General features: G+C 36.8%; 1 protein-coding gene across 6 annotated transcripts in view; it reads left to right on the top strand.

The window, feature by feature from the left end:
* The window catches only part of htt (huntingtin), a 57,032-nt gene that overhangs the window by 17,636 nt on the left and 16,026 nt on the right, over positions 1-23,370 (top strand). For 2 of the 6 annotated variants that reach the window (XM_082164803.1, XM_082164805.1), the window contains exons 9-44: positions 402-606; positions 1,805-1,882; positions 2,597-2,964; positions 4,088-4,211; positions 4,305-4,423; positions 4,546-4,657; positions 4,807-4,947; positions 6,814-6,972; positions 7,060-7,157; positions 7,258-7,397; positions 7,552-7,615; positions 8,185-8,285; positions 8,360-8,506; positions 8,795-8,827; positions 9,295-9,415; positions 9,722-9,867; positions 10,067-10,218; positions 11,215-11,417; positions 11,540-11,666; positions 11,813-11,937; positions 13,319-13,429; positions 13,576-13,653; positions 13,732-13,955; positions 14,059-14,137; positions 14,843-15,004; positions 15,136-15,191; positions 15,811-15,959; positions 16,793-16,929; positions 17,026-17,142; positions 17,280-17,402; positions 17,753-18,003; positions 19,657-19,799; positions 19,922-20,132; positions 20,926-21,061; positions 22,026-22,205; positions 22,295-22,471. In XM_082164803.1, the coding sequence (XP_082020929.1) occupies positions 402-606; positions 1,805-1,882; positions 2,597-2,964; positions 4,088-4,211; positions 4,305-4,423; positions 4,546-4,657; positions 4,807-4,947; positions 6,814-6,972; positions 7,060-7,157; positions 7,258-7,397; positions 7,552-7,615; positions 8,185-8,285; positions 8,360-8,506; positions 8,795-8,827; positions 9,295-9,415; positions 9,722-9,867; positions 10,067-10,218; positions 11,215-11,417; positions 11,540-11,666; positions 11,813-11,937; positions 13,319-13,429; positions 13,576-13,653; positions 13,732-13,955; positions 14,059-14,137; positions 14,843-15,004; positions 15,136-15,191; positions 15,811-15,959; positions 16,793-16,929; positions 17,026-17,142; positions 17,280-17,402; positions 17,753-18,003; positions 19,657-19,799; positions 19,922-20,132; positions 20,926-21,061; positions 22,026-22,205; positions 22,295-22,471 (5,097 nt within the window). The remainder of the gene's footprint in view (positions 1-401; positions 607-1,804; positions 1,883-2,596; positions 2,965-4,087; positions 4,212-4,304; positions 4,424-4,545; positions 4,658-4,806; positions 4,948-6,813; positions 6,973-7,059; positions 7,158-7,257; positions 7,398-7,551; positions 7,616-8,184; positions 8,286-8,359; positions 8,507-8,794; positions 8,828-9,294; positions 9,416-9,721; positions 9,868-10,066; positions 10,219-11,214; positions 11,418-11,539; positions 11,667-11,812; positions 11,938-13,318; positions 13,430-13,575; positions 13,654-13,731; positions 13,956-14,058; positions 14,138-14,842; positions 15,005-15,135; positions 15,192-15,810; positions 15,960-16,792; positions 16,930-17,025; positions 17,143-17,279; positions 17,403-17,752; positions 18,004-19,656; positions 19,800-19,921; positions 20,133-20,925; positions 21,062-22,025; positions 22,206-22,294; positions 22,472-23,370) is intronic. The other 4 variants (XM_082164807.1, XM_082164808.1, XM_082164804.1 and 1 more) reach the window with 3 other exon arrangements.

The following is a 23,370-nucleotide window of genomic DNA, read 5'->3' on the forward strand; positions in this document are numbered from 1 at the left end:
GTTCAGAAATCATGTTTGTGATAATGACATGACCACCAATATTTATATATCATGCCCATTCAGTAACTTAGCAGGGTTGCCGTTATTTTTTTTTAGGCAATCATGACATTCACAAAAATAAGTCACTTACATATGAACATTTTTAAGGTACAATAGCAAAAGCACACTTTTTAATTCTTAGGGTTTATAGAGAGGGTTAAAATGATTATGTAACTAAATTCGAACTGTTTTTAATGCACAAAACCCAACATTATAATTGGAAATCTTCACCACTTCTAGTTGTACAGATAATTTTGGAGTTTAGATTTTGTTGTTTTATTATGTTTATCTATGTGTGTTGGAGTGATTTATTATGTGGCTGTGTATTTGTGCACGTGTAAAGCCTTATCTCGTGTTCTTAGGTCTATGAACTGACCCTGCACTACACGCAACACTGGGATCATAATGTGGTGACGGCATCTCTGGAGCTTCTGCAGCAGGTGTTTCGCACTCCTCCCCCTGAGCTCCTAAACGCACTCATCACACGCGGCAAAATCACACACACCAGTGTCTTCAGAGAAGAGACAGAGTGTCGCGCACGCAGTGGCAGCATCCTCGAGCTTATAGGTAAATATTGCATCATACAGACCGTTGCGTTTTTCCTATTAGTGGTCATGCCACAATAGTTTGGACAGTCGTCTTTGTTAAACTGTAAGTGGAAAAGCATCTTGTGGGAAAATAAGGGTTGCTTTGGGTATATAAGGGACTTTAATAAGTAGTAGTCGACCAATATTGGATTTTGTTTATACCGATAACTAAAATTGGAGAACATGGCTGATAACCGATTAATCAGCCAATAGTCTTTAAAATCAATAATATGAAAGAAATCTTTCCACTTCATGTAAAATGTTACTGAATCTTATTATAAAATAAACAATGATGACAGAACCATAATCATTTTTGTAATTATTATAATAAATTAAAATTGGTGACTACTGACACAGACACTTTTTTTTTTTTACTTGTATAACTTATATGCTTATATAAATAATGAACAAGAAAAAAATTGAATGGAAATGGATGGAAAAATATAATGAAATTTTACATATTGCATATCACATGAATGTTATACTGTGCTCACATTTTAGATCTATATATTTTACCTTGCTCACACGTTAATTTGTGCATAACCACAAAAACTATTTCAAACTATTGCATCAATTTTTACTGATAACCGATAGTTCAGTGCAGATTAATTGGTAAAAACGATATAAACGAGTTATCTTTATAAGTTGTTAAATTGTTAGTTTTCTTTTTTCAGTTGAAGTGATTTTAGCTGGTGAAGCTATTTGCTACTCACTAATTACTAATAACAAGTCTTAATAATTCAGCTTTTAATATTTCTCACACTGCTTATTAATGTTTTCTATCCTGTTTGATAACTAATCATGAATCTTCAAGATTGACTGCACCACTGCAATCCAATTTTTCACCATGCATGTGCTTTTCATTCTCTGCTTATTCCTTCCTCTAACCCTCCAAATGAATTTTTGGGCGTTTTCTACTCTCTTCGCTTCCTGTTTTCTGCATACAGCCGGTGGGTCAACATGCAGTCCTCTCCTCCTCAGGAAGCAGAAAGGTGACTTCTTGTCTGCCCTTCTTTTGCGTCTAACCTACTGACATATTTCTCGGCTGTCTGTGGCATGTTGGTAGAACTTCACTAGTTTTAATAATGAATGTGTAAGCAGAGTTTTAGGAATGTGCTTGGAATAGAAAATGTTTATTGTATTATAATGATATGCCCTGAATCTTGTGATTGTCTTAGGTAAGCTGTTGTCAGGTGAAGAAGAGGGTTTGGAGGATGACCCTGAGAGGGCAGAGGTCACCACTGGATCCTTCACAGGTAAGTTGAGGAGAGGTGTGCTGTTATGTTTCAGACATTCTCCTGACAGATGAAAAAATTATAATAAAAAATAAAAAAATCCCATAAACTTACCTTAAAGGAAGGAGCAGAGCCATATTTAGGAACCTGAATATCATATACACTATTGTTCAAAAGTTTGGGGTCAGTAAGATTACCTTTAATTAACCAAAATGTATACTTTTTTCTAATACAGTTTACACTTTACAGGACAGTAAAGCCATTTACAATAGTATACAAAATTTCAGTTTAAAAAAAATCCTGTTGTTTTGAATGTTCTATTCATCAAAGAATACAGAACAAATGAATTACTGTTTCCATAAAAATATTAAGCAGCACAACTGTTTTCAATGTTGATAATAAGAAGTGTTTCTTGAGCAGCAAATCGGCATATTAGAATGATTTCTGAAGGATCATGTGACACTGAAGACTGGAGTAATGATGCTGAAAAATTCTGCTTTGCCATCAAAAGAATACAGCATATTTTAAAATATAGTCAAATGGAAAGCAGTGACACAAAACACCTTCACCATGGCAACTACTCAGAGTATCATAGCCATGAATTTTGCATTTTTCATAAAATGTAAAAATCGCGTTAATTTTCAATTTTACATACTCACTGGATTCAAACAAATACATTACATGTATTGTGCGGCAGGAATAATGCATTGTTGCACTCTTTCACATTTCTCCAAGCCTCGGTCGGTGGCGACAGCGCCAGTGAAGCTCCCTCCTCATCAGGCGTTTCGTCTCTTGGCACATCTGACATCATCACAGAGCAGCCACGGTCCTCCCAGCATACCCTGCAGCCGGGGGACTCAGTGGACCTGAGTGCATCAGAGCAGGGTGTGGGGCCTGATACTCCAGATGAGGAAGATGAGGAGGACATGTTAAGCCGCAGCTCAAGCGGGGGCGCTGGGGTCGTCAGCACGTCCGGCGACTTGATAGCGGATGGCAACCAGATGTCAGTGGGAGCCGTGTCATCGTCGCCCCCTAGTGACAGTTCCCAGACGACTACGGAGGGGCCGGACTCCGCTGTGACGCCTTCAGACTGCGCCGAGCTCGTAAGTGTCAACATCACCAGCAGGCGCAATCGGAACCATTCACCACCTTCCCCAACTCCCACCGAAGGGCCGGACACACACTCCGAAAGCGAGTCATCTATCTACAGGCCATCCTCTTCCTCCTTCTCTACCTCGTCTTCTTCCTCCACCTTTTCTGCCATCTCTTCCTCTAGCAGTAGTGACCAGGTCAGCAGAGGACAGGGGGTGAGGTTATTGTTGCTCGTCCCCGCCCCTGATAGGACCCCGCCCCTTATTTGCCCCGTCTCCACATGCACGACCTCTCTCCTGAGGTGTTCAAACGCCTTTATTTACCTCATTCTGGACCAATGATTAAAAACCAAGTCCCAACAACAATGATGCTGATGTCAGATCAGTTTTAAGGGCGTCATTTGAAGATGAATCGGTGTTGTTATTGTTTATTAAAATGATATTTAAAACAAAGTTAGTTTAGATTAATAAAAAAATGTAAATGTAAATTAGATATGTTGCTTCGGCTACTAGCTGAAATAAATTAGTTTAAGTTGGAGTATTACGATTAACTAAAGGTGAAATAAAAATAAAATAAAATAAAAATATTTAAGGAAAACAAAAACTGATAAAAACAACAAAAGCACATAAACTTACTAAAGTGAAAATAAAAACTGAAAGCATGTAAATATAAGGCTATTCAAAATATGAATACATGCTAAAATAGTATATAAATAAAACTAAAATAACACTAGATTATATTTATTTTATTTTATTTTATTTTATTTATTTATTTTATTATTTAAATCGATGAACCACAAGCCACAGGCCACAAGCTCCTTTCAGCCAAATTAGAAGACTGAAACTTACCACTATATAAATGAATAACTAATGAATCAGTCATTAAATCCTCAATCAGTAGTGCAACTGCGAGTTGGTGAGGCCCAAAAATTGTCTTGACATGCATATGATTAAGCTTTGATCAAACAATATTTGTATGAGTTCCCCAAAGTGATGCTGCATGTTCGACTGTTGTTTGTGTACCTTTGCATGAATGAGTTGTTGTGAATGTTTATGCTTGTTTGTGAGTTTAGTTCATTTTTATTGGTACATATATAATATATATATCTGTACTGTATATGTGTGTGATATGTAGGTGCTGGATGGCAGTGAGAGTCAGTACTCAGGGATGCAGATCGGCACACTGCAGGATGAAGAAGAGGAGGGAGCAGCTCCACAACCTGACAAACTTCCAGAGCCTTTCTCCCAGTCGGCACTGGGTACACATACTCACATGTACACTTGCTCAGTTATACACCCTGCTTTATTAGTTATCCTTTTGCCTCACAGTTCTGTTTTCTCTTGTCGCATAGCTTTAAGTAAGCCCCATCTTCTGGAGGGAAAAGGTCACAACAGGCAATCATCTGACAGCAGTGTGGATCGATTCGTACCAAAGGAAGAGGTTCTGGAACCTGCAGAACTTGACAACAAGGTGAACATGCACATAAAAAATGATGTTGTACATCTCAAGTCCTCACAGATCCTTTACAGAGAACTAAAAGTTAAACTGTACAGTCAGTCTGTGAATCTTTTGTACATGTTCTTTGTGTTTAGCCATCTAGGATTAAAGGAAATATTGGTCACTATACTGATCCAAAGGAAGAGCCTCTTGTGCATTGTGTCCGGCTGCTGTCTGCCTCCTTCCTGCTCACCGGCCAAAGAAATGGTGAGAAACATGACTAAAGCTTCACATGGACTCTCATGTGTTGCTTGAATCGGTGTGTTGCTTGTCACAATATCTTACAAGGCTCTTGGGTGTTGGTGTTTGCTATTTGAACATTAAAGTGTGTTTCTTCTATGTATGTATGTATGTAGTAGGGCTGGTTCCTGATAATGAGGTGCGTGTGAGCGTTAAGGCGTTAGCTGTTAGCTGTGTGGGGGCAGCAGCAGCTCTTCTACCTGAAGCCTTCTTCAACAAACTCTACCTGCAGCCACTAGATGGACAACAACCAGATGGTGAGAAATACACTGACAATGATCCTGTTCATCCATCGGTCTCCCGCTCTCTGTTTTGTTTTGACATCTATTTTTTACATCTATTTTTTTGTTTGACACCTGTTTTGTTTTCTTTTGTTTTGACATCTATTTTTTGTTGTGTTTTTGTTTCGACAACTATTTAGTTTTTTGATCTCTATTTTGTTTTGTTTTGATGTCGGTCTTTTGTCAGTTTTGTGTTTTGACATCTATCTTTTGTTTTGTCTTGACATCTGTTTTGATTTTCTTTTGTTTTGAGATCTATTTTTGTTTTGTTTTGTTTATTGTTATCTATTTTTTTGTTTCAACATATATTTAGTTAGTTAGTTTGACATCTGTTTTGTTTTCACATCTGTCTTTTGTTTTGTCTTGACATCTATTTATTTTTTTGACATGTTTTCTTTTGACATCTACTTGTTTTTACATTTACTTGTTTTTTCATTCAATATCATTTGTTTTGTCTTGACACAGAGCATATGAGCGGAGTGGAGCGGTGAGAATTTCAGCTCATCGCTCACGGAGCTGTTCACCCCTTCGCTCCCCCGCTCAAAGCTACATCAGGCCGCTCCGCTCATTAGCGCTCAACGCAGTTTGTTTCGCGCTCCACTCAAATCCCCCCCCCCGCTCGCTCCAAAAAAAAGGAAAAAAATCTACATGTATATCACTTGTAGCTTAGACCGCAGCCTTACCTCCTAAACAACTAAAGAGCAACAACAACATTTTTCAAATATAAATGTTTTATTTCAAATTAGGCCTATGTAAGAAGGAATATAGCCTACACAAAAAGTCCTGTAAAATTAAATGAATAAATGGGCCTAATAACATAAATAAAAATTATATAAACAAAAATATACATAAAAGTTTTAAAAGTAAATGAACTATTAGGCCAGAATTTTGATTAGTGAACTTTTGCGCAACGCGCACGATTAAAATTTAAATTGGCCATTGTACCATATCCATTGTACACACAAACTGCTGTAAAATTAAATGAATAAATGGACCTAATAATATAAATATTATTACGGACGACACAAATTAAATAAAATGAACCATTAGGCCTACTTGAATGACAAAACAAATTTGTTTGAATATTATGCTATATTTAATTTACACTGTTACAAGTTACTGTATTCAATTTGCTAACCTTTTTCTTTCTTCCCAGCGTGTTCACGTAGCACACTTTCATGTTTTCGAGAGATGTGTCTTTTTAGATTCCAAAATGAATCTTTACTGACTGAAACGATGTCTCCCCATTCGTTTTCTTGTACCACATTATCATTGTTAGTTAGTTTTATATTAATAGTACACCTGTATGACTTCTCATTTTCCTTTTTGAAGTACTTTTTGAACTCCATTATTGAGCCGAGTTTTGACTGAAAATAGTCTACAGTTGATGACTGTGCAAGACAGATGGATTCTAGGTCAGGCTTGACTGAGCATGCTTCAGACTCGTGGTGTGAGCGGAGCGAAATTGGAGCGGGAAATAGGGCGTCGCTCCGTCCTTTTAAAAATGCCGCTCCACTCCGCTCACATGCTCTTGAAATCTGTTTTTTGTTTTGACATCTATCTAGTTTTTTTACACCTTTTTTGTTTTTGACATCTTATTTTTTATTTTTACTGTTTTTGATCTGTTTTTTTTGTTATGCTTTGACATCTATATGATTTTGTTTATACATCTATTTTTTTCTGTTTTGTTTTGTCTTTTTCTGTTTGTCTTTTTGTGTTTTAGTGTCTGTTTTGTTTGTGTTTTCTTGTCTTTTTTGTAAATATATTAAAAGTAAAAAAAAAAAGAAGAAAGCTGTGACTTTAACTGCTGGTGTGTGAATATGTTGTTGTGTTTGTCAACAGAGCAACAGTACATCAGTGATATACTGCACTACATTGAACACGGGGATCCTCAGATCAGAGGAGCCACTGCCATCCTGTGTGGGGCTTTAATCCAAGCTATCCAGCTCAAGACGCGCTACAACACGGAGACATGGCTGTCCCAAATCCACTCAGTCACAGGTTAGAACTAAAGCTACAGCTCGATCAAAGGATTTACAAAATCTAAGGCTTGTCTTCACATTCTCTGTCTTTCTGTTTTTTTTTCAGGAAACTCTGTGACAATCGAAAACGTTGTTCCTCTGCTGCAGCGAAGTCTAAAAGATGAATCTTCAGTCACGTGTAAAATGGCCTGTGCTGCTGTTAGGGTGAGAATATACTGTACATAAACATATGAAGAATGTTAGTTTATGCTTGTCTGTCAGTTGGAAGATTATAATTGTATTGAGTGTGTTTACTCAACCACAGCACTGTATCATGGCGTTGTGCAATGGCAGTCTCAGTGAACTTGGCCTCCAACTGCTCATTGATCTGTTGACCCTGAAGGACTGCTCTTATTGGCTGGTTCGCACTGAGCTCTTAGAGACGCTTGCTGAGATAGATTTCCGGTGAGAGGACACAAACTTTACTTAGTACTATTTGATTGAATATCAAATCACGTTTTTATCAAATCTTTTATTAGGCACATATATGCGTAATGACTGTATAACTGCTGAACATAATTTGAATGTTAAAATCACCTTCTTTTTTTGTGTTTGTCAGGTTAGTAAGTTTTTTGGAGAGAAAAACTGAGAAGTTGCACAAAGGAGAGCATCACTACACTGGGGTATGTCATCTCTCTTTATCTCTTTTCTCAATTTAAGATGAAGGACTCATTTGTCATGTTTTATTTATCTAGTACAAAATAATAATAATACAAATTTTGTCATCATTTACTCGCCTTTATGTTGTTTTCATATGACTTTCTTTCGTAAATTCATTTCTGAAGAATGTACTGGTCATTTTTTTTTTTGACAAAATCATCACAAAACATTATCTAACAAACTTTACCCCATATACAAATGCTTATTGTAATAATTCATGGAATATTCTTTTTCTAAACAAAGTTATATGATTTTTATGATTTTATATATTGGCAGTTCAGCATAAATATGACTGTACCTTAGATGTAAAATTAATTTTGAACTGCAAAAAAAGCTACACTTCCTGAATATATTTTTGTAATGAACAGTATTTTTTATTTATGTTATATAACATATATTTTAGTGCTGTCAAGTCGATTAATCACATCTAGCATTCGATTTGACAGCACTAATATATTTATAATATATTTTACAGTAAAATAAATGTAATTCATATTTAATTAATATAAAATTGCAATTTTTATATTATCAGTTGTTGAGGCTGCAGGACAGAGTTCTGAATGATGTTGTGCTTTTTCTACTGGGCGATGATGACCCACGTGTGAGACATGTGGCAGCAAACACCATCGGCAGGTATTTACACGTTTAATCTCCCAGCTACACATCACAAATCTCACACTCTGATTTTGATCGATCTCTCTCCTCAGGTTGGTGCCCAGGTTGTTCTACGACTGTGACCAGGCTCAAACAGACCCGGTTGTGGCAATAGCACGAGATCAGAGCAGTGTGTACCTGCAGCTGCTAATGCACGAGACCCAGCCTCCATCACAGTTCACTGTCAGCACCATCACACGGTACACTATAGACATACTCCATTTACGTGACACCAGTGTTGTGTTTAAAGGGATAGTTCACCCAAAAATCATAATTTACTCACCCTCAAATTGTTCCAAACCTGTATAGATTTCCTTGTTCTGCTGAACAGAGAAAGATATTTTGAAGAAAGTTTGTAACCAGGCCGCTTTGGGGCACCATTGACTTCCATAATAGAAAAAATAATAATAATACTATGGAAATCAATGGTGCCCCAGAACTTTTCAGTTTCCCACATTCTTTAAAATATCTTCCTTTGTGTTCAACAGAACTGTATACAGGTTTGGAACAACATGTACAGGGTGAGTAAATGATGACAGAATTTTCATTTTTGGGTGAACTATCCCTTTAATTAGTGTTTAACTGGCAGCTTTCATTTGCTTGGTTTTTTTTTAAAGAAAGAAATACTGTTATTCATTAATGGCACATTCAATTCTAATTAAGTTCCATTTCAAATGAATGTGGTTCTTTTAAACTTTCTATTAATCAAAGAATCCTGAAAAAAATTATAATGGTTTCCACAAACATACTAGGCAACACAACTGTTTTCAACAATCGTAATAAGAAGAAATGTTTCTTGGGTTGATATAATAGAAAACAGTTGTTTTAAATTGTAATAATATTTCACAATATTACTGTTTATATCAAATAAATGCAGCCTAGGTGAACATGAAATACTTTTTTCAAAAGCATTACTGACCTAACAAACGTTTGAATGGTAGTGTACTTGACTTTAATCTTATTCTTTATATGATCTGTTTTATTGCAGAACATACCGTGGCTACAATCTGTGTCAGAACGCACCAGATGTTACCGTAGAGAACAACCTATCTCGGGTCATCACTGCCATCTCTCATGCCCTCACCTCCTCCACTTCCAGAGCCATGACTGTGAGTGCCTCAACTCTGACCTTTTAAGTACATTTGATTTAAAGGCCACCCTTTGTTTTATATTTTAAAAAATATATCCTCCACAGAGGTTAAAAAATGTTGTTTTAGAGGATCATCATTTATATTTCTTATATTTCACTTACTTTTTCTCAACATACTATAACAAAACAAGGCAGAAAAAATGTATAATAATGAAAGGCCTCTGTGTGGTTCTATTGGAAATAGTTCAGTTTGGTGTTGCATGTATTATGAGTGGTCTTATTTGAATCTAATGTCTAATCTCTTTACTTAATGTCATCTCTCCAGTTTGGCTGTTGTGAGGCTCTATTCCTTTTGTCCAGCACATTCCCAGTGTGCACCTGGAGCACAGGCTGGCACTGTGGCTTTGTGAGCTCTTCTGTTTTTCATCTCAACCGCTCCAGCCAGTACCGCAGCCGAGGACGCTCCTTTAGGTACACACTCACAAATAAACTGAACCTTAGGGCAATAATGTCTTCCTTCAGGACCAAGAATAAAACCTGCTTAGATTTGATGTCTTGATCGTATCGTTAGTACAAAGAGAATAAAGTCAAGCTCAATTGGTAATGTGAGCGCAATGTTTTATCTGTCTGTTTCACTCTGCAAAGGTATAAATGAGCTCTTTTTCTTTAGTCTCTCTCAGTCTGGCAGTAGTGAGGAAGTGCGCAGGTCTCTGACGGTTGGCGTGGCCGGTATAGTTTTGTCTCTCCTCTCCTCTGCTTGGTTCCCTCTTGATCTCTCCGCCCATCAGTCTGCTCTTCTACTGACTGGAAACCTTCTTGCTGGTATAAACTTATTTAGATTAGATTAGCCACAGTTTAACCCGCCTGGGCTGTTCAAAAATAGTCACACTTTGGCTCTTCACGGTCATTTTTGAGAAGAGTGTAACTTTTTTTTGTTTAATGAAATGTTTAATGAAATGAATCTTCCCTGAAGAAGTAACAATAAAATGATGTATTATATATTCTATAAATATACATTTATAAATCAATTCTATGTTGAAATTATTCTGGATTCTAGGCAAATTTTAGGTTAGAGAAGTTTTAAGAGGATTTTAGGTTTTTCAGATCTTATTTACCCCCTTAAGCTGTGAAAAACTTGAGCCCTCCATTGTCTGTTGAGGGTCTTTTTTCACCCAGAACAGTAAAAGTGTAATTTGTTTTCATTAAATGATATAAAACTAATTTCCCTTATGTAGTAAAAATAGAAGTATGCATATATAATTAATTTGGTCTAATTTGCATGCAAATTTCTTAATTTCACTGTTATTACGCAAATAAACAAACATTTGGAACTTTACTACAGTAAGAATCTATACTTCTGTAAGTGAATCTTTTTAACTTTGAATGTTTCGTAGTCTAACTCTTTTATTTCTGTGTGTTTGTTCAGCATTGTGGCTTATATGTAGATTTTATTCAACACATATTTGATAAATAAGTTCTCTGCATTATGGTCTTTCTCATTAGTTTCATATCGTCAGTCAATTTTGACCGCGACCAGCCAAGATGTGACTTTTTTTATATCCACACATTAGTTTAAAAAAGTCCTCAGACCTCACTGATTACAGAAACTTAATTTTTGTTATAAAATAAACAAAAATGAAATCTGCCAAAAATGAGCGAACAGCCTAGGAGGGTTAAGTGTGATTTTTATACTGTTTATCCAAAGCTGATAGACGTATCACCTGTGGAGCACACTTTTTGTTTTGTATTATTTTTGTATTTGTTTTTTTTTTTACATCTGTTTGAATTTAAAATGTTGTTTTCTGCCTGTTTTTGAAGCTATTGCACCTAAGTGCATGAAGAGTCCATGGGCAGGAGAGGAGGAGTCTAACCCCGCCCCCTCTAAGGTGGAGGAGGCGTGGCCTGCTCTTAACGACCGCTCTCTGGTTGTTATGGTGGAGCAGCTGTTCTCACACCTTCTGAAGATCCTCAACATCTGTGCCCATGTGCTGGATGACACGCCCCCAGGCCCTGCAGTCAAGGTAAAAATGCCTTCAATAGAGTCTGATTATAATAATGCTATAAATGCACAACACATCAGTAACATTTCATATTTTCTCTCTATATTAAAAGCTTCATTATTTCTGTTAATCCTTCCTGCCAGGCTACTTTACCATCATTGGCCAACACTCCCTCTCTCAGTCCAATCAGAAGGAAGGGTAAAGAGAAGGAGATGACGGAGCCAAGCAACACCCCCATTAGCCCAAAGAAAGGAGGAGAAACCAACACAGGTACAGTCACACCTACAGAGCCACCTGTTGAAGCCATACAGATGAATTATATTGCTTTGAGTACACAAGGAAAATCGATTTCATTGTGTGGTTCATTATTTATTAATTGAATATTTACGGTTGTCTTGCACTGTGTTTTCATACAGGCAGAGCAGCAGACAGCACCACAATAGCAGCAGTTAACAAGTCCACCACTATGGGCAGCTTTTATCACCTTCCTCCTTATCTGAAGCTTTATGATGCACTGAGAGCTACACACGCCAACTACAAAGTAAGTCTGCAGTCATAAGCATTTTGATTTGTCTTTTATATATACTACTGTTCAAAAGTTTTTTTCTTCTTTTTGTAAGAAATGAATACATTTATGCAGCAAGGATGCATTAAAAGTGACAGTAAAGACATTTTATAATGTTTCAAAAGAGTTCTAAACTCAGCAAATAAAGAAATGCCCCTTTTTTCAGGATGCTATATTTTAAAGATAATTTTTGTAAAATCCAAATAAGCTTTACAGATCTCTTTTGGAAAGTGTTTAAACAATGTTTATCATGCTTGTTCGATGAACCATAAACAATTATTGGACATTCACATGTGGAACAGTCCTTAAGACACTAACAGTTTACAGGTGGTAGACAATAAAAGTCATAGTTCCAATAATTTAGGACCCTAAAGAGACCTATCTACTGACTCTGGAAAAACGCTCCGTTCACCTGTGTGAACATGGCATAGACCTGCTGCAGGAGGCATGAGAACTGCAGATGTGGCCAGAGCAATAAACTGCAATGTCCGTAATGTAAGACGCCGAAGACAGTGTTACATGGAGACTGGGAGGACAGCTTGCAGTGCCAAACCACATATGTCCCCCCAGACATGTTCGAGATCTCACAGCAAGAAAGGGCAAATATGGCTCAGTCCATGAGGATGAGATGCTCTGTAGTACTTAAAGGCGTAGTTCACCCAAAAATGAAAATTAGTCCATGATTTACTCACCCTGAAGTCATCCTAGGTGTATATGACATTCTTCTTTCAGACGAATACAATCAGAGTTATATTAAAAAATGTCCCGACTCTTCCAAGCTTTAAAATGGCAGTGAATGGCCGTTTCTGTTTTGAAGTCCATAAAAGTGCATCTATCCATCATAAAAGTGCTCCACACGACTCCGGGGGCTTAATAAAGGCCTTCTGAAGCGAAGCGATACGTTTGTGTATGAAAATTACCCATATTTAAAACTCTATAAACTATGAATACTGGCTTCCGACAGACGGCCTTTCGATTTACGGTGGAAGACTAACCCCTGACCCGACGCACAACGTAATGTCGGAGGATTTATATATGATAGAAGAAGAGCTACAGTTTGTTGCACAGCCCTATGTGTTTAAACCGCGAGAGGCGTCTAAACTTACGATTCTCCTACGTCATACATGCGTCATGGGTAACTCTTGTGGCGCAAGTCGACTTGCGTAGTATGCGTGCGGTCGTCTGGCGGAAGCTAGTTATTTTAGATTATAAAGTTATAAATATGGGTATTTTTCGTACAACAAAGCATCGCTTCCCTTCAGAAGGCCTATATTAACCTTCTGTACTCAATACTCAATTCAAAATGTCCGTCCCTACTGGATTTATCTTGCTTACAATTTTTGTTTTCTTTTCCAAGGTCACATTAGACCTTCACAACACCAATGAGAAGTTTGGGGGTTTCCTGAGGTCAGCGCTTGATGTCCTTTCACAGCTGCTTGAGTTGACCACCCTGCATGATATTGGCAAAGTATGATGTCAAAGCCTAATTATATCTTGTCAGTGAACAAAGTATGATGTCAAAGCCTAATTATATCTTTTCAATGAACAAAGTATGATATATTTGTGCAAAAGTAATATTAAGAACAAACTTTCCCCCTGTATTTATCTGTCTAGTCTGTTGAAGAGATCCTGGGTTACCTCAAGTCCTGTTTCTCACGGGAACCTACTATGGCCACAGTGTGTGTTCAGCAGGTTAGACATGCGCATTTCTAACTCTTCTGGTTTAAACAATGAATTTCCGGGGCTTCACCGTTTGCTCTTTGCTTACAGCTTTTGAAGTCGTTATTTGGGACCAATCTTGCATCTCAGTATGAGGGGGCCTCATCTCACCCATGTCGGTCCCAGGGCAAGGCCCTGCGGCTTGGCTCGACCAGCGTCAGACCCGGCCTCTACCATTACTGCTTCATGGCCCCTTACACTCACTTTACCCAGGCCCTCGCAGACGCCAGCCTCAGAAACATGGTGCAAGCCGAACAAGAACAGGACGCCTCTGGGTGAGTGAGAGAGTGTTTGTGAACAACATTTCCTCATAGGGATTTATCTGTAGATATAAAGAGGCCCATTATGAGTACACATGTCCTTTCTGTGATCCTATAGGTGGTTTGATGTCATGCAAAAAGTCTCCAATCAACTGAGGTCAAGTATCACCAATGTCACCCGCCATCGAGGAGACAAGGTCAATTACCCGATAATATGTGACTATAATAATAAAAAACCTAAAAATATCCCAAAATTGTAAAGATGTTGACTGACATAATTATATATTTATTGTGGTAGATGAGGAATATATTAAAATGGATATATTTTGGGTGTCATGCATTTGTTGAAGGTTTTTTTTATTTTATTTTTTATTTGATGGGTCTGTTTGTTTGATAAGGTATTGTTTAGTTAACAGTAGTTCCATATTATTGTTATTATTATTTTTATTATTAGTCGTTGTTGTGGACTATTATGGTTTTATTATTTGTTGCTCTTATTTATTTTATGATTTTTTACAATGTTTTGGGTATGTGTATACCACCAGTCGAATGTCCCATCTGGTACAGTAAATTTATTTTAAATCAATACCTTGCAGTGTTATTTTATTATTACTTGTGTCCTATTATTGTAATTATTCATATTTTCATTTTTTTATTTCTATTTCACTTTCATTTTAAAATGTAAAACTTTATCTTAAACTTTTTATAACTTTTCAAGTTTCTAAGTTGAATTTTTTATCTTTTTATAAAAAAAAAAATTGTTTACATTTTTTTTTATTTAAGCTTTATTTTAATTACCAATTTTTTTTTTTTTTTTTTTTTTTTAACAATTACAACACTGATATCTTGACCCCTCACTACAGTAAAAGTGGCTAATGGTTGACTTGTTGTGTGTGTTTCAGAATGCCATTCATAATCACATCCGCTTGTTTGAGCCGCTGGTGATTAAAGCTCTGAAGCAGTACACCACCAGCACCTCAGTGGGCCTGCAAAGACAGGTGCTGGACCTACTGTCCCAACTTGTGCAGCTCCGGGTCAACTACTGTTTGCTTGATTCAGACCAGGTGAGTAACCTTTAACCTGTGGATCAAACTTTTTTTCCACTAATTGAGAATCAAAACAAATCTTGGTATTATTTTATTTTTATATTATACTTGCACACTGCAAATTTTTTACTACCCTGTGTTTGTTTCAGGTGTTCATTGGTTTCGTTCTGAAGCAGTTTGAGTATATTGAAGTGGGGCAGTTCAAGTAAGACCTTGTGACATAGTCATACCAACATACATTACCATACAAAAGTTTGGGGTTGATAAGATTTTTAATGTTTTTGAACGAAGTCTGTTATGCGCACAAAGGCTGCATCAGAAATACACTAAAAACATTAATGATATAGTGAAATGTTATTACAATTTAAAAGAACTGTATTTTAAAATGTAACCTATTGCTGTGATGGCAACGCTGAATTTTCAGCAGCCATTACTCCAGTTTTCAGTGTCATATGATCCTTCAAAAATCATTCTAATATGCTGATTTACTCAGGTAACATTTATTATTATTATCAATGTTGAAAACACATGTGCTGCTTAATGTGTTTTTGGAAACATTATACACTTGAAGTTTCTATTCATTAAAGATTCCTTAAAAAAAAAAAGAAAGAACAGCAATTTTTTGTAATATTATAAATGTCTTTTTTTTGATAATTTTAATGTGTCCTTGCCCAATAAATGCATTAATTTAAAAAAACAAAACAAATCTTACTTACCCCAAACTTTTGAACAGTAGTGTACATTCAATTGCACATGCTCAGATTTGCTAATATTTATTAGTTTTCACTAAACCAATGTTTTTTTTGTTTTTTGTTTTCGTGTAGGGACTCTGAAGAGATTGTGCCCAACATTTTCTTCTTCCTGGTTCTGCTGTCCTATGAGCGCTACCACTCCAAACAGATCATCAGCATCCCAAAGATCATTCAGCTGTGTGACGGCATCATGGCCAGTGGCAGGAAGGCAGTAACACATGGTGTGTAGAATCACAACACGCATATATATTTACATCCTCAAGCAGAATATGTAACAACTGTAAACCGAAAACCCATTTTAGACAATTTTTTAAAACCATGTTTCCATATATCCTTATTTTCTAATACTGAACAGACAGTTTTTTTTTACATTTTCAACTTTCTATAGTGTGTCATTTTACTGTTCTAGCATGAAAGAGGTCTGCAAAGTTACAAAGCACAAAGTCCACTCCAATGGGAGTTATTTCTATATCATTAATCACTTTTTCTGAACTCACTGAAACGCTTTGATTTCTTGAGTTTTCTTCCAAGAACGTACACGTCACATTATTCCTCATTCAAATAATTTCCGCCCCAAAGCATATGCAAAATATTGAGGATGATGCCTGGTTGATTTGTGTTAGTAGTGTGTTGTTGCCATGTCTAGAGACGTTGTTGTTTCCACCCCGCTTTTAACTCTGTTATGGTAAGGGGCATGACGTTTCTGAAACACGCTCAAAGTGGTTGACCAATCACAACACACTTATCCAGTCGACCAATCAGAGTGCTTTTTCGAAAGGATTGGCTTTATAGTTACAGGAACTAAACAGAGCGTTACTGACAGACTGGGAAGAGAGGTGTTGCAACAATGTAGAACGTGAAAAATGTGTATTTTGAACATTCATGCATGAAAACCTATTCTAGTAGACCGCAAAAACAAAATCAAGACTTTGGAAAAGGGCATAATAGGTCTTCCTTAAACAAACTACATTTTTATTCATGAATGGTTGCATATCCTGTAGAATTAGCTTTGATCTAAGCAATTGAAAAAGTTATCCTCCTCTTCATTTCTCAGCAATCCCTGCACTGCAGCCCATAGTGCACGACCTCTTTGTGCTGAGAGGCTCCAATAAAGCAGATGCAGGAAAAGAGCTGGAAACTCAAAAGGAAGTGGTGGTGTCCATGCTGCTACGCCTCGTACAACACCATCAGGTAACACTCCGTTTTGGTGTGTGTGGTTGTTTTGGAAAAACATACTCTTTACATTCATGGATTTATGTGTAAAATCATTGATGTTTGTGTTTGTAGGTGCTGGAGATGTTTATTCTGATCCTACAGCAGTGCCATAAAGAAAATGAAGATAAGTGGAAGAGGCTTTCACGACAGATCGCTGACATCATCCTGCCAATGATCGGCAAACAGCAAGTGCGGCTCTGTCTCGACTTTGTTTCTTGATAGCATTACGTTTTCAAGCACCAGATTCATCTCAGATTCCGAATTCAAGCTAACAAACAGTTTTTAAGTAAATGCACTTTACATATTTGCTTCTGTGTGCTTGACAGATGCACCTGGACTCCCATGAGGCATTGGGCGTGTTAAACACACTGTTTGAGACAGTGGCTCCCTCCTCTCTGCGGCCTGTGGACATGCTACTGAAGAGCATGTTCATCACACCATCTACGCTAGTGAGAATCAGTCACATATTACTTTCCTGATGCTATAGATATTATTATCAGTTAAATAAGATGAAGAGTGGCGGTCGAAAAGCAAGTAAATGTAAACTTTGTAGGCAAAAGGGTCTACCGGTATTGTCAATAGTGTAGTGATGCATGAAGCACATCGCACATAGAAGTCACTTTCAAACCAAGCAGCTTTCTATTTGTAATCCCAGCAAATTCTTGTGACAAACTTGCCTAAGGAAATTTGCAAATTCTCACTTGTGCGGATTCTTATTGAAATGAAAAATATTTTCTGAACAATGGTAATTCTGACTGCATATTAACCCTGTATCTTGTGTCCCTGTTCTTTTCTGTAGGCATCAGTGGGTACGGGGCAGTTGTGGGTGTCTGGGATTCTCGCCATCCTGCGTGTTCTAATCTCGCAGTCCACAGAGGACATCATTTTGTCTCGTATTCAGGAGCTTTCACTGTCCCCATACCTCCTCTCCTGTCCCACCATCCGTCGATTGTGTGACGATGACTCCTCCCCTCCTGAAGCTCCGCCTGCTAACATGGAAGACTCCAATGAAGAGCCGCAGCGTTTTCCTCCTGAGGAAACATTTGCTAGGTAATTGTTGGTTGCTGTCTATTAAAGTCAGTCTGTGATTGTGGCAAAACAAATGCATGATACGGCACTGCTAAATATAAAATATATTAATTTGATAAAAAAAAATAATGTATTTCCTAAAAAGTAAAAAAAAAAAATTGCTAGGTTTTTGAATACATAAAAAAAATAAAAGAAAATTCATGCATGGTTAGTTTCCGACAGCGGCTGTGTGCGGGACACCCTTTGCACCTCAGCTAGGGTGCAAAATTAACAACTGCAAAGTGCAAAATGTGAAAAATTATTGGCATTGGCGAGTATATAAAACGGTGTTATTTGTTGGTAACGTTTTTATTAAATCGAACAGTGCATGGTTGTGAAAACGTTACATGGCTTGGTGACCTGCATTTTGGAAAAAAAAATTAATCTGCTGATTTGCAAAAACAGCCTATGTGACCCTGGATCACAAAAAACACAAGTCACAAGTCGCACGGTTATTTTTGTGGCGAAAGCCAACAATACATTGTATGGGTCAAAATTATCGATTTTTCTTTTATGCCAAAAATCATTAGGAAATTAATTAAAGCTCATGTTCCATGAAGATATTTTGTACATTTCCTATCATAAATGTATATGACATTTATTTTTGTGAATGAATGCAGCACAATCGCAAACATAAATGGCCAACTTTAAAGGTGATTTTCCAATGTTGATTTTTTTGCACCCTCAGATTCCAGATTTTCAAATAGTTGTAGCCAAATATTGTCCTATCCTAACAAACCATACATCAATGGGAAGCTTATATATTAAGCTTTCAGATGATGTATAAATCTCAATTTAAAAAAAAATTACCCATGTTTTGTGGTCCAGAGTCACATATTACCAATTTTGATGATGCTGAGTTTGAAAATATCAATATTAAAAATGTATCATTTAACTTGTAATGTGTAAAGGAGTGGAAAATATGTTCAAATACTCCATTTAATGTCAAAGAACTTTAAATAAACACAAGTTTATAAATATACAAACCTTATTCACAAAATCTGTATTTTTGTGATGCTGTTTGGATGTAGTAAAAACACCCACAAATGTATCAGAAATCATATGGGTAAGGTTTGCATTTTCCTCTGTCACTGGCCATAATTCTAACCTTGAAATCAGGATTAGGCATAATGTTGTAAATATGAAAATGGCCTGGCTCAGAGAAAGATAGGGTCATGTCTTTTCTGGTGATTATGGGAATAATACAAGACTTTTTCTAATGGTTGTTGAAAGCAAAAATGCTACGAAATGCACATCATATTTCGTGAGAAAGTATGACATGCTAGAGCAAAACACACTATTTTTGGAATCACCACCCCAACATTTTGGATTTCGTTCGGCTAATAAAATGCAGGGCGGTTTCTTCATTCATTTATAATTTTTAAAATCTAAATTATATTACAATAATATATTAAATAATAGGAGTGATAATAATAATTGTTGTTGTTGTGTAGTCATATTTCCACTTTTGTCTTTAGTTGATCACTTTCCTATTGAAGCTTAGCTGAATAAAACTAGAACATTTTATATGTATTACAATATTACACAGAAAACAGTCAACATAACAACAAGACAAACGCAGCAACAATATTAATAATTAATTAACGCAATTATGAATCTCTTTTTATTTGTCAGGTTCTTATTGCAGTTGGTGGGGGTGTTGCTGGATGATATCGCCACGAAGCAGGTGAAAGTTGACATGAGCGAGCAGCAGCACACGTTCTACTGTCAGCAGCTGGGCACATTGCTCATGTGTTTGATCCACATTTTCAAATCAGGTATGCACACCCACAGAGCCCACATCTCATATTACCAGCTTAGCATACTTCATAACCTCGGTAAAGGGCAAAATTATTCCTCTTGGTTTGAATGATCAAATTATTTCCCGTAAACCTACCAGGAATGTTCCGGCGGATCACGGCAGCGGGCAGCAGGCTGCTGAAGGCGGAGGGGGGAGAAGGGGGTCATTTTTATACCCTGGAGGGTCTGAACAGCCTGGTGCTCCAGCTCATCACCACGCACCCATCTCTGGTCCTGCTCTGGTGTCAGGTCCTTCTCATCATCAACTACACCAACTACACCTGGTGGTCCGAGGTGCATCAGACTCCAAAGTAAGACTACATACCAGCAGTGTAAATTAGGAAAGCCGGTTTAATTGATCCTACAGTTACAACCAGCCTAAGTAAAATTCTTGGTAGTTTTAGGAAGTCAAATGCTGTTTGTAATGGCAAATAATGGCCTTTCACTGGTTGCAAGTGATTATATTTATATGCTGGTTATATTCGCTTTGTAAGTGCAATAAGATTCCAGCGACAAGCAATTTGTCTGTACAGACCAGACGCGACACTACTACAAGACCTGACAAAATCAGAAAAAAACCCAGCCAATCAGAAGAGCATGTGGGCGGGCTCTCTCTGCAAGTGCAAAATGGATATGTGCATAATCAAATGAATACATATTACATAATTTTAACATTAAAACATTAAAAATACATTTTGTGTGACTGAAACAGTCTTTGTGATAAATACACTTCACTATTGACAGTTTGGAAGTTCTTGTTTCCTTTAATTAATCTTTAATACCTGAGGTGAATTATTTATTGTCGCTTCCTGTATGGCTATAAAAGTAATATTACTCACATTAAATGTAATAAATCACATAAACAGTACCTGAGATTAACATTGTCATACTTTGTATGTTGTTGTTCCAGCCATAAAGTTGCATAAATAGATAAAAAAAATTAAAATAGAATCCCCTGTTGCTCGTAGTGTATCTGGGTAGGACAAAAACTCTGATTAACATGGAAAGGATACCTTTTATCACGTCACGGTGTTGTGTCACTTCTGGTTAGGGACACGGTGTGAGAGGCAAATAAATCAAATCATGTTTTCATCACTCCATTAGGAGGAACAGTCTATCCAGCACTAAGCTGCTGAGCCCGCACTCATCTGGAGAGGAGGAGAGGCCAGAGGGGAAGCTTGCTGTGTGTAACAGAGAGATTGTCCGACGAGGAGCCCTTATCCTCTTCTGTGACTATGTGGTGAGATTTCTCAAGCTTTTTTAAAGCTGTGTCCGAGCTCCTAAGGAGTTTTATTTTACTTGCCATAACCGCTCCATCCCCTAGCCTTGCCGGGCCACTAATACTGATAAACCGGTTAATTACCTGTTAATAAAACAAAATGTTAATTAGCACTAAACTGCACACTTCCAAAGTTTATTTTTTAACATATCTGTTAACTCTGGGTAGCACCCCCAAGAACCCCCATTACTGTTTTTAACATGCTTTTCTCTACAAGGACACATTGAATTGTTCAAAAGTGACCGTAAAGGCAGTTAAAATGTTACAGAAAGATTTCTATTTCAAATAAATGCTTTTTAAAAACTTCTGTTGATTAAAGAATCCTGAAAAAAAAACAAAAAAACAATCACGGTTTTCACATAATATTAAGCAAAAATGTTTTCAACTTTGATAATAAAAAAAAATATATATTAGCATATTAGAAGGATTTCTGAAGGATCATGTGAAACTGAGTAATGCCTGCTGAAAATTCAACAATGCTATCAGCAGCAATAAATTACATTTTAAAATATAGATATAAAACTTTTATATTAAATTGTAATAATATTTCACAGCACTACTGTACTTTTTATTTTGGTGAGCATAAGAGACTTATTTTAAAAATAAACATTTCAAGTTATTTACTGACCACAAACTTTTGAACAAATAAATTAAAAACTAAAAAAACACCCAAGGTAGAAGTGAATTTAGACACTAACTCTTTCTAATTAAAAAAAATATTATTGTGAGATTTTCTATATATAGTATTACATTTATATTTAAGTATTATTACATTATTATTTCTTTTAAAGATGAACTTTAAGTGATTGTACCGGCCAATATATATCCAATATCGGCTGATACTGATAATAAAGTACATCTGTTTGCCAACCATACCATATATTCATAACAATAAAATTGTCATCTTTGTATTTTATCCTCTCAGTGTCAGAACCTGCATGACTCTGAGCATCTGACGTGGCTGACGGTGAATCATGTGAGCGATCTGATCAGCCTTTCCCATGAGCCTCCAGTGCAGGATCTCATCAGTGCTGTGCACCGAAATTCAGCAGCCAGCGGACTCTTCATACAGGCCATACAATCACGCTGTGACAACCTTTCTACTGTATGTATATGCACACTCACCGCATCTTTTTCATTTCATGCTGTGCTTATCTTTTCAGCCACTTATGTATTAAATGTGTAAATGTGCAGCCGGTGATGCTGAAGAAGACCCTGCAGTGTCTGGAGGGCATTCATCTAAGTCAGTCTGGGGCTCTGCTCATGCTCTACGTAGACAAACTACTCAACACGCCGTTCCGTGTGCTGGCTCGCATGGTGGACACACTCGCCTGCAGACGTGTGGAGATGCTGCTTGCCGAGACCCTGCAGGTAAAACACTTCCACACACACAATAATGACTCACTACCAGCTTATTTCACTTTCTGTGCTATTTGTTGTAATAAACTGTTAATAAATAAACCTAAAATCAATGCAACTAAAACACGAAAACTAAATCGAATTAAAATGAAAGAGTTTGATGCATCTCCCAGTGGATCGTCTACCACTGTAATAGACTGAGAGAATTGACGAATGAACAACCATCTATATTGAGCGATTTTGTACTATGGCAACTAGAGTAATTTGGCTCCTCAATTATTGTTTTTAGGATCCAGTTTCTTCCTAGTAATCTTTTAGTTAGAATCAAGATATATTATTTTGTCTAACTTGATCAAATACCATTAAATTAACGTTTATTAACCGTTCTGACTCTGAGGCCCCTCATTGTCAAAGACAATATTTGAAGTCCCCCAAATATATTTCTGGTACTAATGCTGTAATGACAAAGCTACTTATTTTCAGTCTAATTTAGTCTAATTATTTAATTGCTTATATAAATATTATGAATTAAATTTATAATAATATAAATGAATTACTTAAAGGACAATTCCGGTATTTAACACTGAGTCTATTTTGTAGTTTGTTTTGGATGAACAAGAGTGGTGGACAAAGAAATATTGACAATGGTTCCTGTCTCGACTTTTTGACTATTTTAGAATTGCCCATGACCGCTTTAGAATGGGAGTCTATGGCCATACACAAACATGCCCTTAAAACAACCCTTAACGTTCGTTTTCAAAACTGTTCAACTCACCGAGTGGTTAGTGGTGTTCGTTGATGTTCCAAAACAAGTAGCGTAGCGAAATACAGTTTCTGTCGTGTTTTATTTGGCATTTTGTAAAATCCCATTGATTTCCGTTGGAGGACTCATTGCTCGTTGATACAGTCAA

Source organism: Leuciscus leuciscus (assembly GCF_965113295.1).
Source record: "Leuciscus leuciscus genome assembly, chromosome: 3".
Lineage (NCBI taxonomy): Eukaryota > Metazoa > Chordata > Actinopteri > Cypriniformes > Leuciscidae > Leuciscus > Leuciscus leuciscus.